At 46.3% G+C, this 18,422-nt stretch overlaps 1 protein-coding gene across 16 annotated transcripts in view; it reads left to right on the top strand.

The window, feature by feature from the left end:
• Positions 1-18,422, top strand: part of NFASC (neurofascin) — a 182,133-nt gene that overhangs the window by 93,730 nt on the left and 69,981 nt on the right. For all 16 annotated transcript variants that reach the window (XM_049770601.1, XM_049770590.1, XM_049770602.1 and 13 more), the window contains exon 2: positions 5,272-5,410. In XM_049770601.1, coding sequence (XP_049626558.1) covers positions 5,272-5,410 — 139 coding nt within the window. The remainder of the gene's footprint in view (positions 1-5,271; positions 5,411-18,422) is intronic.

Below are 18,422 nucleotides of genomic sequence, written 5' to 3'. Positions count from 1 at the left end.
CTTTTCTTCTATGTGTTTCGTGTGCAGCTTTCTAGTCTGACATCTTTATCTGCTTTATCTGCTTCCTTATCAAAGCCTAGTTCCACGCACCGCAAGAGTTTACCCTCTTCAACCCCTCTCTTTCATCTCTAGTAACCGTTGGGTGAATGTGGGTTTTTATTTATTTATTTATTTATTTATTTATTTATTTATTTTGTCCATGTTGATTTTATGGAAGCCACTTCCAGCAATACTGGGGAGCTGGGTCACACCAGCTGGAGCCAGGACTGAACTTAGGCAAGGCCAAGGATATGCACTGCCCCTGCACCACATGCACTTGCATTGGTTATAAACATCTAAATATCTTTGAGAGGGGCCAAAGAGATAGCACAGTGGTAGGGTGTCTGCCTTGCATGCGGCCGACCCAGGACAGACCTGGGTTTGATTTCCGTCATCTCTCATGGTCCCCCCAAGCCTGCCAGCAGCTATTTCTGAGTGCAGAGCCAAGAGTAAACCCTGAGCACTGCCCCAAAACAGTGGCCAAAACACAACAATAGGAGTGGCCCCAAACAACAACAACAACAACAAAAAGTGTCTCTCAGAGGACAGTAGGACATTGGATTTCAAACACCTAAATATCTATCTAAGAACAGTAGGACATTAGATTATGAAAACCTAAATGTCTATCAGTAGGACAGAGATTCGTTGGATGTTCACATAATGAAATCCTATGAATTTGCTAAAAGTAACAGACATATTTACACAGAGTAATGCCAGAAACGGTCTAAGATACGTATTTATTGAAAAGAGCAAGTGGGGAGAGAGTACAATTGTCATCTTATGATTTTTCTCTACATTTATCTTTTGTTTGCATTGCTGGGACCCTCAGTTTGGTGCAGGGACTGGGATCCAGGGGCAGGATGGGTCCTGACATGACTCATACCTGCTAGACATTACACTATTTTGTGTCTTTAAGATTTATAGCATTGACGGGATTATATGGGAGGGGGTTTAAAATGATTTCAAATGCTAAATTAAGAACCTGGGGAAAATAATGAGTCGTTGTTCTAAGTCCAGGTGAAGTATTTCAGAACTGGCAGCAAATATACCAGGAAAAGACACTTACTTGTTCTTCAAAATTAGACACTCACATATATCAGAGCTGCAAGGTGAGAAAATATTAAATTCTCCAGACCTGCTTAGACTGTATAAGGGATGGGAAATCTTGAAGAGAGGATACCTTAAATGTGAGGCAGCAATAGAAGCCTGCATGTGTGAGTCCTTGGGTGGGAGGGAGGAAGGGAGGAAGGGAGGAAGAAAGGAAGGAGGGGAAGGAGGAAGGATAGAGGGAAATAAGGAACAAAGGATGGAGAGAAGGAAGAATAGAGGGAAGGACAGAAGGAAGTAAGGAACAAAGGATGGAGAGAAGGAAGGATAGAGGGAAGGACAGAAGGAAGTAAGGAGGGAAGGATAAAGGAAGGAGGAAGGAAGGAAGGAAGGAAGGAAGGAAGGAAGGAAGGAAGGAAGGAAGGAAGGAAGGAAGGAAGGAAGGAAGGAAGCCTCATTTAGAGGAACCCAGCCTGTGCTCATATCCAGACACTTAACTTGGCAGTGCCCAAGTGCCCAGCAGACTGATGTAGTCTCCTCCAGCCATGGCTCCATCTCTTTGTCTCTCTTCTCAGTCTGGCTATCAGGTTTCTTGGCCCATCCCTCCCCAGGGCCTCTTCTATTCTTCCTGAAAGATGTGGATTACATGGGTAATGTAATGTAATGCTTCCAGGATCATGTGGACTGCCTACAGTTGGATTGGAAGTCACACTTGTCTGTGAGGCTGAAGTAATCCAGTGCTGAGAAAAGCATTGCATCTTGCTCATCACTCAGTTCTACCATCTACCTAGCGCTTCATTTGATTTCTCACTTGTTTCTCACAGAAACCCCAGCAGACCTGATCCTAGTTTTTAAGTGCCAGCGAAATCTTTGCATCAATATTTCTTTCCAAATTTCCTTCCCAGATACTGCTTCTTAGCAAATCCCAGAGGTCTCCGAGAGGGGAGAGCAGGAAGATTTTATTAACTCAGATGTTCAAATGGAAGTACTTATGGCAACTTAAGGAAGTGAGGGGTTTTGGATAAGAACATATGGTTTTGAATTCATACTCAATGGTTCTTAACATCTGTTTTCTCCCATGTAAAATGGGGTGATAGAGACTTCCTTTATTATATAATATTATAGTTTTCTGATTAAAGAGTGTTTCAAGGAGAAAAAGTTTAGTGATTAATATGCTTGTGATTTTGTTTCCTATTCAACCATTTAAATGTTTGTTTTGAAAATGTCTGAGGAAAGAGAGAATAATATCATAAACCTGATGTACCTGCTGGCCTCTTCAACAATATAGGGTAATTGCTCAGAGAACAGGGGGCATGGCTCAGGGCTGGAGTCGTCCTTTGTATGTGGAAGCTTGGCACTCAATCCCCTGAACACTGCCAGATATCCCTGAGCTCCACCAAGTATGACCCAAAAATATGAGTGGTCTTGGGTTCTCTCCTGGCACATGCATGACTTCAGGAGCACTTCATGATCTTCCAAGCATGACTGGTCAAATGGGGCATTACTAGGAATTGTCTCCCCATCCCCGACCCCACCCCAATCTCTCCAACACTGTGGAACATGTAGAATGTGGAATGTGACCTGGGTATAAGAAAAAAGATGTTGAAATCACAAATACTTAATATGAACGACTGTTTAGAGTTTGGAGATATTATTAGTATTCTAGTGGTTTTAAATATTTGTATGTTTTAATTGACCATAACTTGAATCCTTGTTAATGATTGGCTTGAATCCTTGTCACTTGGAACTCTTCTAGTTGACTTCTGGGTCATTAAGCCTGACCCTGGGAATCTGTAGCCATTTCCTTTGTGCTGTGGGAAGTGCTCTCTGCTCATCACAAATCTTGAATATTTGCTGCAGCAGGAGTATCTCACTGTGGAGGGGCTGGAGTCAGTTATGCTATGTGTAACTGGGGATCCTTGTTTCTTGGCCTCCCATAAACCACATAGAACCCAAAAATGTGTGTGTGAGAGAGAAAGAAAGAAAGGAAAAAGAGAGAGAGAGAGCTTAAGATAAGTCTTATCTTAAGCACTCCGGTTCCCAATAAGGAATATAAAAATTTCACCCTATATTATCATCCTTTTGTTTATATTTCTTTTTGTTAAGATAATCTTATCACAACCCGGTATTATAATTCATTTAACTAAGCTCACCATAAAGATTCCAAATTCTCAGAGTAATAACACTAAAAATACTGAGCTCTGAGTTGGATCTCTGGCACCACAGGGCCCACCCCTACCCCAGCTCTCTAGGGGGTGGTCCTTTTAAAATAAGCAAATAAAGGGCAGGACGATACTCAATAGGCTGGAGTACATGCTTTGCTCATGCCTACATGCCTCACCCTAATTCGAACCTGGAGCTGGGGATAAACTCTAAACTCTCAAAAAATTCCCAAAATTTTTCAAAATTATAATATGTCTTGTAATTATATTAAATATTTACGTATTTCGAAGAAAATCCACAAAACAAGGTGTGTTCAAAGTATAGCTTCTTGGGCCATGCTTGTGAGTCTGGTAGAACATTTGCCTCTGAAATCCTGGGTGTAACTCTTGAAGTCCACACACAATAAAGGGTGGCTTCTTTCCCTGCCCTGTTCACATCTTCCCCTTCTTGTCTTCTTAAACCTTATCCTAGAGTTTTCTTAAAATTTATTTTCTGGGCCCGAGAGATAGCATAGAGGCAGGGCGTTTGCCTTGCATGTAGGACAGTGGTTTGAATCCTGGCATCCCATATGGTCCCCTGAGCCTGCCAGGAGTGATTTCTGAGTGTAGATCCAGGAGTAACCCCTGAGTGCTACCGGGTGTGACCCAAAAACAAGAACAAAAACAAATTATTTTATACCTGGGCCAGAGTGATAGCACAGCGGTAGGGTGTTTGCCTTGCATACAGCCGACCTGAGTTCGATTTCTGGCATTCCATATGGTTCCCCAAGCCTGTCAAGGGTGATTTCTGAGTACAGAGCCAGGAGTAACCCCTGAGTGCTTCCAGGTCTGGCCCAAGAAACAAACAAACAAAAATTATTATTCACCTTATCATTTTGTTTTTTTTTTTAAGTATGTATCTGTCCCTCTCCTTTCTTACACAAATAGCACCTTTTTTGTAACAATTTTTAGCTTCATAATAATCTTGATGATAGCAACATAGGCTTTGCAAATATCGAATACATTTCAAATATAATTAGAACAGAAATTTCTGGGTCAAAGCTAAAGACATACTTGCTTTGATTGGTAGTACCATATTCCCCTCTGCAAGGATGAAGTTTTGCATTTCCTGCTGGCAAATTTCAGTGTTGATGCAAAATGACTGAGGAGCTGTCTCAACGGTACTGCAAAAAGTTAAGGATCTCCCAAAAGCTGGAACTAGAACTTGAACGTGCACTTCCTGACTTTCTTACTATTCCTTCTCCCCATTTCACAGAAGAAGAACCCGAGGCATTGTGAGTGGATATGCTCAGAGTGACATGCTCAGGCATGTTCCCTTCTGAGTTAGCAAATGGCCAGTACTAATCCATCCCTGCTTCTAAAATGAAATCTCCTTCCAGTGTTTTGTAGATTTATTTATGTTGAACCTGATTTGATTTTTCTGTAGAAGGAAGGAAGGAAGGAAGGAAGGAAGGAAGGAAGGAAGGAAGGAAGGAAGGAAGGAAGGAGGGAGGGAGGGAGGGAGGGAGGGAGGGAGGGAGGGAGGGAGGGAGGGAGGGAGGGAGGGAGGAAGGAAGGAAGGAAGGAAGGAAGGAAGGAAGGAAGGAAGGAAGGAAGGAAGGAAGGAAGGAAGGAAGGAAGGAAGGAAGGAAGGAAGGAGGAAGGAAAAGATAATAATTCTCCTAAGTAACTGAAGAAATCAATGAGATATTATAGGCACATAGGTACATTCTTCCTTGGGTAGAAGAAGATTCTTCAAGCTGGGCTTTCACTTCTTTCAGTGAAGATGGATCAGTGATTAGATCTGGTGCTGGGCTCTGTTGAGGACCCCAGGAGTGAACCTCTACCATCCTTTGTCCATGGCCATGTTGAAGCCCCAGCCGAGTCTGTCCCATTACTCCCCATGTGCTTGGACCTTGGGACAAAGGTGCTATTAGCTGGGCTCCCCTTTAAATGAAAGGAGCTGACATTCCTGCGGAGAATGCTGTGGGGACATTCTGTCTCTTGTGCCATGTAACCTGGGCTTTCTGCTTCTCTGACACAGGCTGATCAACTTATGCACAATTGGGGGCTCCAGAGTCTTCCTTCCCACGGCAGGCTGGCAGGCAGCCTGGTTTGCAGTCACCAAGAGGAAGCTGAATGAAGCAGAGAAGGTGAGTGGGGCTATCTTGTGCCCCTGCAAGGTAGGAAGAGGGGAAATGTTTCTCCTATTCCTTCATCTGAATGGCCACAAAACATGGCATCATCCTCATCAGTAGACTGGGACCTTCGGGCTTGGAGAATAGGAGGTCATCCTCCCCAGTGGAGAAGGCCAGTGGGCTTTTGCTGCCTTTGGAAAATTGGGAACCCCCTGGCATGGCCTCCACAAACTAAGAATCTCCTGAGTGACAAACCTTCGCTGATGAGAGGTCAATCCAAGAACCCCTCATTGGGGCAAGCAGATGGACTGCTGAGACCACTCATGGTTCTTTGGGGAAAATTTCTTGCTGTTCTGACAGGGAAGGTGGAGGAATGATCGCAACTGACAGGCCACTGACCACAGGCCACAGCCAGCAGTACATGTCCACTTTTCAGAGAGGGTTCCTTGTCCCATGTGGTCATTACCCTCTGCCAGGGTGATTTTTTCTTCTTGCTCTCTGTCCAGTTGTCTTCTCTGCTTCCGAGATGGGGCAAGAGGGATGTGGAGGCCAGAGCAACTGGAAGGTGTGCAGGGCATGTACAAATCCTGAGCTGGTTTGGACAAAAAGCTTCCACATCCATATGCCATGGTCTCAGACCCGTTTCTAAGGGCCCCACCGGTTCCTGATTTATACAGTGGGGTATTAGTCATTACCTCATCATGAAAATGCCAAAGTGAACCTGAGCCTTTGGCTGGCAGCACATAGATGTTCCAGGCACTTGTTTTGTTATCACAGCAGTTTCTAGTGGGTCCTTTTACTTACATGTATTTATTCTGGTTGGGGGGGGGGCACACCTGGCAGTGTACAGAGCTTACTCCTGATTTTGCACTCAGAGATCACTCTTGGCAGGCTCAGGACCATATGTGATGCTGAGCATAGAACCTGGGTCAGCTGTGTGCAAGGCACACACTGTACTATTTCCACTGTACTATTGACCTGGCCCCAACCAGTCCTTTTAAGCAACAACTTACTTAGAACTGTGTTCTGGGGTCCCCTGGGAAATCCATCTGATCACAGGGTTCTTTCACAGACTTCCAGGTGTTCTCATTGAATCCTGGTGGTCATGGTGGGACCTCACTCCTATACAATTTGGGGGAGCCCTTTTTAGAGTCAGAGTCCTCCATAGATTCTTGGAAACTGACCTTAAGAAAATGACATATGATGTAACTTCCTTCAAAGTCAGCCAGAATTGATGTTTTTCTCATTATAAAAGGATGATATCGACAAAACAAAGATTTCCTTTATTCAAGGACATATTGTACTGGGGCAGTGGTGGAGTGGGAGCGTAGGGGGAGGTTCTCTAATTGCAAAGAGGGTTCCCCAAGAGAGAAGGTGGACCATATATACTGTCCATGTTTAAGGCCCAGGATTGATCTCTGCCTGTATATGGGCCCTGAACCTTGGCACATTGGTGGTCCCTTCCACAGAACTGGCATTGCCTATGATGACATGCTGGTCAGAGCGTCTAACCATCCAATCCAGCACTGTCTGCTCAATTTGTGCTTTTTCTTTCAAAGAAAAATTAAGAGCTTTCCTTTAAAGGATCCTGGAATAGAATGCAGAGAATGTGGGTGCTGGGACATCAGGCTCTTGAGGGGCCATAGGCATGCTGTCCCCCTCCTGGTCTTGGTGGAGAGGCTGCCATGTTAGCCTGCCGGAGCGGAGGCTCTAAACTCTATTTTCTCCGTGATCATTGATAATGATCCTAAGAAGTGACTCATGACAACCTACAGTTTTACCTATGACAGACACAAAGGTCAGGGAAGGGGATCAAAATCAATTTCTAAGCAAGTGTCAGCATCTGAGTCAAGCCCCAGTGTGTCAGCCTGGGGTTTGGGGGCTGCAGAATTTCTGAGGTGGCTGGTTCCAAGTCTTTGGGAAACACAGTATGGTTGTCTCTGGGCCAGAATTAGGCCAGCTTCCAAGTAAGAATTTGATTTGGTTTCTTCATTCTGGAAGCCTCTGAGAGCCAGCCTCCTCAGTCCTCTCCAGCCTCTCTTGTCTCCTTTTGTTCCCAGCTCCAGCCATCTGGAGCTGCTCCAGGCCCCCTGCTGCTCTCCTCCCAGCAGGGGGCACTCCCCTCCACTCCTAGCCTCCCCCACCCCACTCAGGCCTGCCCTCTGATGCCTGGCCCTCCTATTCCTCCCTCTCAATAGCAAACCTATGGCACGCGTGCTAGCAGTGGCAATCGAAGGCCTTGCAGCTGCCACCAGGAAGGTCTGCAAGTAAGATATGCGGCGCGGCGGGGGGTGAGTGTGCCGGTGTCTGCTTTGCAGCTCACCTGGCAACAGGGCCAGACTGGCCATTGGGAGGATCGGGCACTGTGTGGCAATTTGGGCACTCGGGCTCAAAAGGTTAGCCATCACTTCTAGGCCTTGCCTTCTCCCCTGGTCCTTTCAACTCAATTCATGCCCCAGCCTGGGCACCCCTGCCTGGCAGGAGAAGTGGGGACTCTCCTCTCCAGAAACAGTACCTGTCACCCTGCAGAGGGTCCAGCATTGATGGGGCTAAGATTGGGGACTGCCCTGCCTTAGGAAGTTTAAGACGCTTGCCTTCACCCTAACCCCTGCAGATGGAGACATGGTTAGAGGCAGCCCACCCCGGCTGATTTTTCTCCACTGGGGTTGAGATCCTGCGTGAGAAAGGTGTGAGTCATGGGTGGCAGCAGACACAGCTGGCCCTCTTGGCTTTGCAGTCTCCTCCTGCTGCCCTGAGCACACCTTCTTTCTGGAAGCTGGACTGAGAACTTTCAGACAGCAGGCCACTTTGTCAGCTACTTTCCAATAAGACCCAGACCATGATCCCAAAGCCCCTCTACACACTGGGATCTACACTTACTGTATTTTCCGGCGTATAAGACGACCCCCTAATTTTGCAGTTAAAACATAGGTTTAGGCCTATATTCGCTGTATAAGACAGCAACTGTATGTACCACAGTGAGCCAATCACAACAAGCAAAGGTTCAAAGGTTATACTGTCATAGACTTCCTTTCTGGCCAATCTGAGCAGGCTTTTTACAGTGTAGATTCGGGTCCAGAACATTGTCTAATTTGCATGCATAAAAGGCCTGCTTGGATTGGCTGAGTTAGAGAGGCGGTCCGAGCAGCCTGGCAGTGATTGGTGCAGGATCGAGTTGGAAAATTCGTTTTGTGGCAATATTCAGACAATTTTTGTTTAGCGGCATATTGAAACATTTTTTGGGATATACTCGACGTATAAGACGATCCCCGATTTTCGGTTGACTTTTTTTGTTTCAAAAGTCGTCTTACACGCCGGAAAATACGGTACTTTACTCAGACTTCCTTAACATGCGAGACCTTATGTGCCTGAATGTGGCTTCAGCTTTGCTAAGCCTTGTAGCTGTCTGTGCTTTGCACCTTCCACCGGCTTCCAGATTCTTAGCAGTCTGCCCTAGATTGGGATGCAAACAGGACTGTGCTGGATATAAAAGTGCCAGGAAGGGAGCAGGGAATCAGTGCTGCTACCTCCTTCCTCATCCATGCCCCTCATCCTCTTCTCACATCAGACAGGCATTTCCAAAGGTGACTTCCTTGCAGAATCAGCAGCCAGACACTAATAGATTTCAAGCAACACCCTCAGAGAATACTCTGCTCCCTTCCTCTCAGGGGCTCCTGTAGCAGGAGTATGGATGGAAAAAAAAAATGGCACCACCAAAGCTAAAGGACTCAGGAGGGTGAGATGAGGGAGGAGCCCAGAGCTACTGGGCTGAATCTGACAGGAATCACTTTCCTGAGTTCAGTATTCGAACCTTCTTGCACACTAAGTGTGGCAATCTCCCAGCCCAGAACCCCTGTCACCATGGGCATTGTGGATGTGATGGACACATAAAACAGGTTCAGCTTGACCAAAGATTTACAAACCAGGACCAGTTGTCATTTGGAGCAGGCAAAAGGATAGTTATTTTGAGTGCCACATGTGTGCCAGGCTGTGGGTTAGATGTTGTCCCTATACACTAGTTCATTCGTTTATTTAAAATAGTAAAATCAGCAGGGCTGGAGCGATAGCCCAGCAGAAGAGCGTTTGCCTTGCATGTGGCTGACCTGGGACAGTTCCGGGTTTGATCCCCAGCATTCCCTATGGTCTCCTGAGCCTGCCAGGAGCGATTTTGGAGCACAAAGCCGGGAGTAACCCCTGAGCGCTGTTAAATCAGAGTTTGGATGATAATGAAGCACTTGCCTTGCATGCAGCTGACCTGAGTTCTATCCTCAGCACCCCCTGTAGTTTCCCAAGTACCACCAGGAGTGATCCCTGAGCTCAGAGAGCCAGGAATAAGCCCTGATCTCAGCTTAGTGTGCCTCCTCCAAATCTAAAATAGTTTAAATCAAACTAATGCATTTGATGGAACATCACAATAGCCTGGCAAGTGTATATGTTCCCATTCTAAAAAACCAGGAGACTGAACCTCAGGGGAAGCCAGTGGCTGAGGCCATGTAGCAGAAGTGAGGCTCACTCCTAGTCCTTTCCCAGGCAGGAGGATTGGGGACACCTGTCCCTGAAGTTCTAGTTCTAGGTCCTGTCTGACAGGTCTCCCATTTTGCATGGTTCCCACCTCTAATAAGTGTGTCAAGCCCTACTCTTCTCTAAGCTGGCACTTGTCACACTTGGCCATGGGGAGCCCAGGAAGAATGTGGAGGACACTTGCTCACCTGCCTAGCCACATGGGTCTAAGGACTGACCTGCAGCATCTCTTTCTCGCGCAACCAGAGTCCTGCCCTTTCTCCTTTTCTCTGGAGCTCGGGCTGTTATTTCCAAATGGCTTTAGAACCTTGGACTGTGGAGGAGGAAGAGGAAGATGAGGAAAAGGAGGAGGAGAATGATTTGGACTTGCCCATGCAGGCAGAACGAGCAGCTGAGCAGTATAGCAGATGTGTCCAGATGGTCAGTCCTCAGGGACAGAGGCTGAACCCTGATGAATGTTCCCATGAGTAAGGACAGGGCTGGGCTCTGGCCAGCGTCTAGGGGGAGGAAGCTGTGTTGAAAGAAAGGTCAGTGGGGTCTTCACCCCTCTGACCCTCTGAGAGCAGCTTGAAGAAGATGGAGCTTCTGGGCTGTGCTTTGTACTGCCCACACCCCTTCCCCCCCAGTGGGCCATGGTGGTGTGGGAGCTTGTGACTTGCTCAGTGTGGGTGTGAGGGGAAAGGAGACAAGCCCTCCCTCTTTGTTTTTGAGAAAAGGTCAGTAGGTCTTTGTTTTTATATTTCATTTGTTTTGGAACCACACTAGGGATTGTGCTCAGGGCTTTGTCATGGCTTTACTGAAGGACCATATGGGGTACTGAGGATCCAACCTGGCTCAGATGCATGCATGTAAGGCATGTGCCTGACCTGCTGTGCTATCTCTCTGGCTCTAGCCTTTGTTTTTTTGTTTTGTTTTTTGTTTGTTTGTTTTTGCTTCTTTGTTTTGGTTTTGTTTTTTAGAATTTTAAGCCATACCCAGTAGTGCTCAGGGGTTACTCCTGGCCCAGCACTCAGGAAGAATTACTGGCAGGCTTGAGGTATTATTTAGGATGCTGAGAATTAAATTCTGCTTGTCCACATGCAAGGCAATCGTCCTAACCATTGTACTTTCTTTATTTTTTTTAATTATGAGAACAATGATGCAAAGAGGACAAGGTAAAGTTACAGTGAAAGGACAATCGACCATAAACAGAGTTCTCAGAAGAAATCCCCTTGCTGACGCCTAAATATTGAGCTTACAGTCAAAAAAAATTAAGAAAAATAAGGCAGAACCCATGTACAATTACTTTGTCCACAAGTCTCCAGATTGTAGTACATTATAACATTTCTTAGCAGTACACAAAGCAACCTAAAGCCATGAGATTTATGTGACTCCTTAACATTGAAGGCATAGTATTTTTTATATATTTATGCACATACATATTAGTTTAAGTTAACATCAAAAGTTTAAGAGGTTTTTTTAAGGGTTAGTCAAAAGAGCACAGTAAAAACGGTGTTAGAGTGGCAAATATTATTTGCATAGGCCCACCAAAATATGGGGGTCATAGAAAGGAATAGCCTTGGTCTAAATACAAGGAGACCACTACCCCTGAAGTTACTTGGCATAAGACCAACTCTAGGCTCCAGGCAAACTAGTTTATTCAATCCAAGTCATTGTCTGTTGTGCCAATACAGTTTTATTTTTTACACAGTCCTATTGTTGGCATCAGATTTCTGTATTAAAGATCCTGGAATCTGCACATCCTACATTGAAGTCAGGCTGGTGTGGAGTATCCTCTAGTTTCACCTCACAAATAAGGGGCAATAGAGAAAGCCCTGTCCAGTAAGCAGGTCATTGTTGTTATTAAGTCTTCTCAGTGTTAAGGGAAGTTTCTTTTGAGTTGGTCGATGTCAGAGCAGCTGTAGGGTCTTCCCTGGTAGAGGATTGCCTCCAGGTGATGTTATAGACAACCTTGGATGTTTTGTAGATGTCTTCTCTAGATCAGGGGTGAATGGAGAATGCCCATTCTTCTGAGGCCTGTGCCAGGTCTTTATGTCAATGTTCAGGGTGTAAGGTCCCATTGCACTACAAGATTTGTGTTTTCCCATCTCTATTAGATAAGAACTTATTTGTATTATAGTATTTTCCCGTTTTAGTGTGCCTAAGCAAACAAGAAATAAAACCACGTGGTGTTATCAGAGTATATGGGGGTGTAAGAACATGTCCAACAATACCCATGACTTGGTTCAAACATAAGCATTAAACTGAGGGATTCTTTCACACCAAATTCCATATTGAGCAGTTCACAAAGAGAAGATAAAAAAAAAGGGGGCGGATCGTCACTGTATAAGAAAATATTCAGCAAAAGTTATAGCCATCAAAGAAAACACCCATAAAATGTTGAAAAGACATACGTGTCCTTTTTATGCCTTTTGAAATAGTTGGGTGGGTGTTAACTCCAGGGCACCACTTTGGTCTGTGACTTAGGACTCTACAGTACTTAAGATAAAAAAGGTAAATGAGGAGTAATGATGATAGGGGTTAAGGAAGTTAAAGAGAAAAATGATCTTTTGTAGGGGTATGCAAAAGGGCAGAGTACAAAATGGGCATTCTGCATACATAAAAACATAATTCAATGATAGTGAGTACTATTAATCGCCCCTGCACGATTTTGAAAATATAGACTGGAAAGAGATTACCAGTGACTTCATCAAGAAGCTGGGAGGTCGGAAGTTCAGAGCCCCACCCAGACCTTCCCTAAGGAGCCGAATGGATAATGGGGGAAAGCCTAGGGTACCTTCAAGCTACGCCAAGGGACCCAACTCGCTGGCTAGCCCAGGCATGTGGCCCGGGGAAGCCCTGGAGATCTGGAGCAAGGTGGTTGAGGGGTGCTGGAGTTACCCAAGTCCCGCACCCCCACTAGGCCTGGTTAAGAAGGCCTCTGGCATAGCGGAGGCCTGCCGAGCCCCATGCTGCTAGACTCCCGGCTCCCAGGAAGGAAAAACACCATTGTACTTTCAATCCAATCCGTGTGTGTGTGTGTGTGTGTGTGTGTGTGTGTGTGTGTGTGTGTGTGTTTTGGGGGGAGGAGTTTGGTTTGGGGTGTGTGTGTGTGTGTGTGTGTGTGTTTTGGGGGGAGGAGTTTGGTTTGGTTTTGGTTTTGCTCCAGCAAAGTTCAGGGGTTGCTCCTAGCTTTTCAGTCAGGAATCGCTTTGTGGTCAGGAATCAGTCCTGGTGGGCTAGGGGAACCATATGGGATGCCGGGAATTGAACCCAGGTTGGCCACAACAAACCAAATGCTCTACTTGCTGTACTGTCACTTCAGCACCTGTGTGTGTTAAGTCAGCCTTCAACATAGTAAAATGATAAACCCCTAAACTTCACTCTTCCTTAAATTTTCCCTTTCAATTAACAAATTTTTAGAATTTTTTCATAACCCTTGTAAATTTAACAAGCTATTTGCTTGATCCCATTAGTAAACTCAATGACTTCTTTGACCATTTGCACTCATAGATTTAATCATTCGCTCAATTTTCTCCAGACACTGAATATGAGTTTTTGCTGCAGATAATGCTCCTCTTAAAGTTGCACTGCTCAGTGGTGCTTTGCTTAGTCACAGCTGGGCAGCTGGAACTAAATTGAGAGCACTTTTTTCCTTTATTACATAAAGTCACATTTTTTTCTTATTTTTATATATAACTTATTTAATTGAGTCACTATGAGATACACAGTTACAAAGTTGTTCATGATTGAGTTTCAGTCACACAATGTCCAACACCTTCACCAGTGCACATTTCCCACCATCAGTGTCTCCAGTTTCCTCCAACCCTCCCCCTGTCCTCCTCCTCCTCCCCTCCTCTTCCTCTTCTTCCTCTTCCTCCTCCTCCTCTTCTTCTTCTTCTTCTTCTTCTTCTTCTTCTTCTTCTTCTTCTTCTTCTTCTTCTTCTTCTTCTTCTTCTTCTTCTTCTTCTTCTCCTCCTTCTCCTCTTCCTTCTCCTCCCCCCCCCACCTATTACAGGGCACTTATAGGGTTATATTTTCTCCTAGACTGGCCGATGATGGATCCTCAAAGAGCTCCCAGAACAGAAAGAGTTTCCCATTCCCCTGTCGCCTAGGGTGGGGAAGCGATCCTGGCAATATTTATCCACAGCAAATAATACACAAGACAAGAGGGTAAAAAGGGTGAGAAAGTTGGATGCAGAATCCTTTGTCAGCCTGTTAGTAACTCAAAAAGGCCAGAGCCCTTTGGGGCTAACTACCCCCGAAAGATCCTGACCTCCTAATTTGACACCTATTTATTAGGATCTCAACAGCGCCTTCCACCTGGAAGGTTGTAGGTGGGAAAGCAGGCAGGGAAACTGATATTGAAGAGAAATATTATAAAGACCTTCCATATACCTAACAGGCACTCTTTACCTTAACCATCTTCTATTCTAAGACTTTGTGCCTGGACATCTTACATCCACAGAATCAAATAATCTGTGTCTTTGATATCTTTTTTCCTCTACTGGATGTTTTTAAGGTTTATTCATACTGTGACATATATCTGTGTTTTTGTTCCTTTTACAAACAATATTTCATTCAATGGAGGCCACGTTTTTTTATTATCAGCCAAAGGGCATTTGGGATATTTATGCTTCTGGCTATTGTGGACTCATACTCTGTTGGTTTTTGTTTTGGGGTCACAGCTGGCTGTGCTCTGTGGTGATTCTCTCCTTGGTGCTAGCAGGTCAATTTTGCCTAGTCTTGGGTACTCTGCAGTGCTGGGTCAAACAGTCCCAGCACGTGTTTTTGTCCTTTCTTCTATTTCCCAGATGGAATTAGGTTCCTTTGAACAGTCTTGTATAGTATAGATTTTTATGTGGCCATATCTGCTCAATGCCCAGATTTTGAACTGGTGTGTCAGAAGGTAATCCTGAGTCTCCCCTATGGAACCAAAGGTCCTTCATAGGGGCAGCCTTTCTGCTTCTGTTTCCATCTTCTCTCCCACAGTGTCCTTCCTCTTGTTCTCCCCTGAGATCATGGAAGTATGGTCTGTTCACCCTCTAGCTTTCCTCTGAGCTTCTCTCCAGAGGACCCTAGGGAGACTATCTGCACCCCTGGAGTGTTCTTTGTCCATATAAAGGGGGGTGTGGATGTTCACATTCTCCAACTGGGAAGAAAAGCATCCATCATATTTTCCAGTGTATAAGACAATTTTTGAAATGGAAAAAAAGTCAACTGAAAATTGGGGGGTCATCTTATACACCTAGTATAACCCGAAAAAAACGTTTCGATATGCCACTAAACGAAAATCATCTGGATATTGCCACAAAATGAATTTTCCAACTCGATACTGCACCAATCACTGCAAGGCTGCTCAGACCGCCTCTCTAACTCAGCCAATTCAAGCAGACTTTTTATGCATGCATATTATACAATGTTCTGTACCCAAAGCTACACTGTAAAAAGTCTGCTCAGATTGGCCAGAGTCAGAGAGGAAGTCTAATACAGTATAACCTTTGAACCTTTGCTTGTTGTGATTGGCTCACTGTGGTACATACAGTTGCAGCACAGGAACGTTCTGTCTTATACAGCGAATATAGGCCTAAACCTATGTTTTAACTGTAAAATTAGGGGGTCGTCATATACACCAGAAAATACGGTAGTTACTGTGAAACTTTCTTCCTTAGGGAGGAAGTGCAGCCCAGCACCCAGGCATGACTCCATAGAGAGGTTGTGGGAAGTGGAGTCCCCTTTCCTGCTCTCCCTCTCAGGTCATCCATCCCAAGGCTGCTGGGACTGAGACTGTAGTTTGCTAATTCCCCCACCCCCACAGTGCCCCTTGGGAGCCCTCAGTGCTGAGCATTCTCCACAGTCACACAGCCACACAGTGCAGGCAGGAGTCAAGTTAGCCCTGGTGCAACAGTCCCTGTGTTCCAAAATAGTCTCTCTACTGTGTGCTTTCTGTCCTGCCCCAAGTATGGTTGAATACAATGCTAAGGGGGGAAAGCACAGCCCACCAAGAACCCTGGGGTGCTGGCTTGACAGGGCTCCAGTAATGGCTTTTGTCTGCTAGTCTGAGTGCTGAGTGTCAGTGATCCATTTGGGCATCTTTGCTGTGCCAGGTTAGGATGTGCTGAGCCCCAATTGGCCTGTGGTTAAAGAGAAGGGTGAGGTCACATCCCAATTCCTCTAAATCATACACATGACCATTCCCTGCAGATGATTACGAGGGGACAAGAAAGAAAAACTGCAGTAAAGGGCTGGAGTGATAGCATAGTGAGTAGGGCATTTGCCTTGCTTGCATCTGACCTGAGTTTGATCCCTGGCATTCCATATGGTCTCCTGAGCACAGCCGGGAATGACTCCTGAGTGCATATCCAGGAGTAACCCCTGAGCACCACCAGATATGACCCAAAAACCAAAAGAAAAAGAAAAAAAAGAAAAACTTTAGTGCTTAGGGGCCATGTGCAGTGTCTCAGGCTCTGTTGCCTGATATCTTGGAGGCCTAGAACTGAACTACCCACCTGACCAGGTTGGTGAAGTATCAGGTGTCCTTAGCTCCCCACATCACTGCTTGGGAGACCTCCCCAAATATTCTCCCCCCCCCCACCCAATATTTTCAAAAGAATGTGAGGCAAATGCCCTGAGGCAGGTAGTTTGACCCAGTTTGATCCTGGATGGAGGTCTGAGGAAGGAGGCCACATCTAGGCCTGGAGGCCTGCAGTGTGAATCCTCCCACTGTGGAGACAGCACCCGGGCCTGGTAGCATCTGAGTGCCATGTGCCCCATGGGTGCTTTGCCCTTCCATTCCAGAGCCTGGTGTGAGAGTGGGGTTCACAGCTGATCGGTTACCTTCTTAGGGGAGATCCCTTCCCCAATTTAACAAATGATCAAGTTTCAACCTACAGATTAGTTGTGGGGGTTGAGCAAGAACACAGAGCTAAATCCCTAATCCTCAGCCTAGTATCCCTCTCTGCTCCAGCACCTGACCCTGATGCTCCCACACCTAGGCCTGCCAAGAGCCCCTATGACCTCTAGACTGAGTGATGAATTGGGGAGAGCCCCCCCCAACTCCTCCCAGCATTTTGCTCTTTGGACCTCCTCCCAGACAATGAAAGGGAACCCGATCAAAGCCAGCCCAGCAGATGGAGCCCCCCAGCCCTGAGGAGGAGAACAGGAGGGAGGGGGGCTGGAATCCCATAGCGGAGCTGCTTGGCTCAGAGACCAGCCTTGCCTGGTGCCACCACATGCGGGTGGGGGAGTTCACACTTTCTACTGCAGCATCGGGTGAGTGTGCCAGCATATGTGCCAGCCAGGCTGTGCTATGTCTTCCTTGTAACTGGGGTCCTGATCTCAGAGGGAGGTGGGAGTCTTGGGTGGGTAGGTGGATGCCAAGTGGCCGAGATGGGATCATTCATTCCATGGGGTCCAGAGTGAGATCGGGTTCTTGTCTCACCTTGCTTGGTAGGGAGCCCCTCCCTGCTTCTTCCCTCCAATCTTGTTTCTTCCAGAATCCCCGCTTCTTTCCTTCCTTTCCTGCATCTCCTCGCTGGCTGTGGCAGGGATGGGCAGTTCTGAGTTTCCTAGGAAACCCTCTGGGGTGTCGGTGCCTGCAAGTGAAGGGCTCAGGTCACCATCTGTTGCTTCCCTTCTTGGCAAGAGGGACTGTGGCCATGGACACCAGAGTCCAGGGGAGGGTGGGGGGCAGCGTTGTGTCCCTGGCAACACTCAGGATGGGGGTACCAGGAAGGGAAGTGGGGAATGGCCATTCTGAGGCTAATGCCTGGAGCTGTGAGCCTGGATTCTGGAGTCTGTCTGAGGAGCCGAGAAAGCAGCATGGCCTTGATAGTCAAAACAGCCCAACATGGACTAGGGGAAGGATTTTAGAAGAGAGAGGGGAGAGGGAGAAAGAGAAAGAGGGAGGGAGAGAGGAAAAGAGGAGAGGGAGAGAGAGAAAAAGAGAGAGGAGAGGGGAAGAGAAAGAGAGAAAATTAGAGAAATAGGATGAGGGAGAAAAAGAGGGAGAGAGGAAGGAGAGAGAGGGAGAGAAAATGAGAAAGGAATAGAGGGAGTGAGGGAAAGGGAGGAACAGAGAGGGAAAGGGAGGGGGAGGAGAGACAGGGAGAGAAGAAGAAAAAGGAAAAGAGAGGGAGAGAGGGGGGAAAAGAGGGAGGAGAGGGAGAGAGAGACATGAACAGGCTCCATTTCAAAGGCCTCTGCATCCCTTTGTTACTAGGTAATTTATTCTGTTCTTTTCATGGTTCAACAGCCAGCTTGCTTGTGTGCTTGAACCAAGGATTTATAGCAGCTTATAACCATCAGGTGATCCAGGAATAAGGAATTCACCCCAGGAATGTTGACTGTCAGAGAGGGAGGCAAGGCCAGTGCTCTGAGTTCCAAGGCTGAGCGTCTGATAGAGGAGGCAACGTGGACACAACTCTTCCCTGACAAAAGGCAGCCCTCCACCATCAGGATGCATCGTGGGTCACTCAGGGCTGGGCAGGCATGAAGGAATCACCACCTAGTGCCCTGGAGAAGGGGATTGCAAAGCTGAGCAAAGGTGTTGAAGCTG

Source organism: Suncus etruscus, chromosome 3, assembly GCF_024139225.1.
Source record: "Suncus etruscus isolate mSunEtr1 chromosome 3, mSunEtr1.pri.cur, whole genome shotgun sequence".
NCBI classification, from domain to species: domain Eukaryota; kingdom Metazoa; phylum Chordata; class Mammalia; order Eulipotyphla; family Soricidae; genus Suncus; species Suncus etruscus.
The sequence above is the reverse complement of the archived record's forward strand: the minus strand, read 5'-3'. Positions and strand labels throughout refer to the sequence as shown.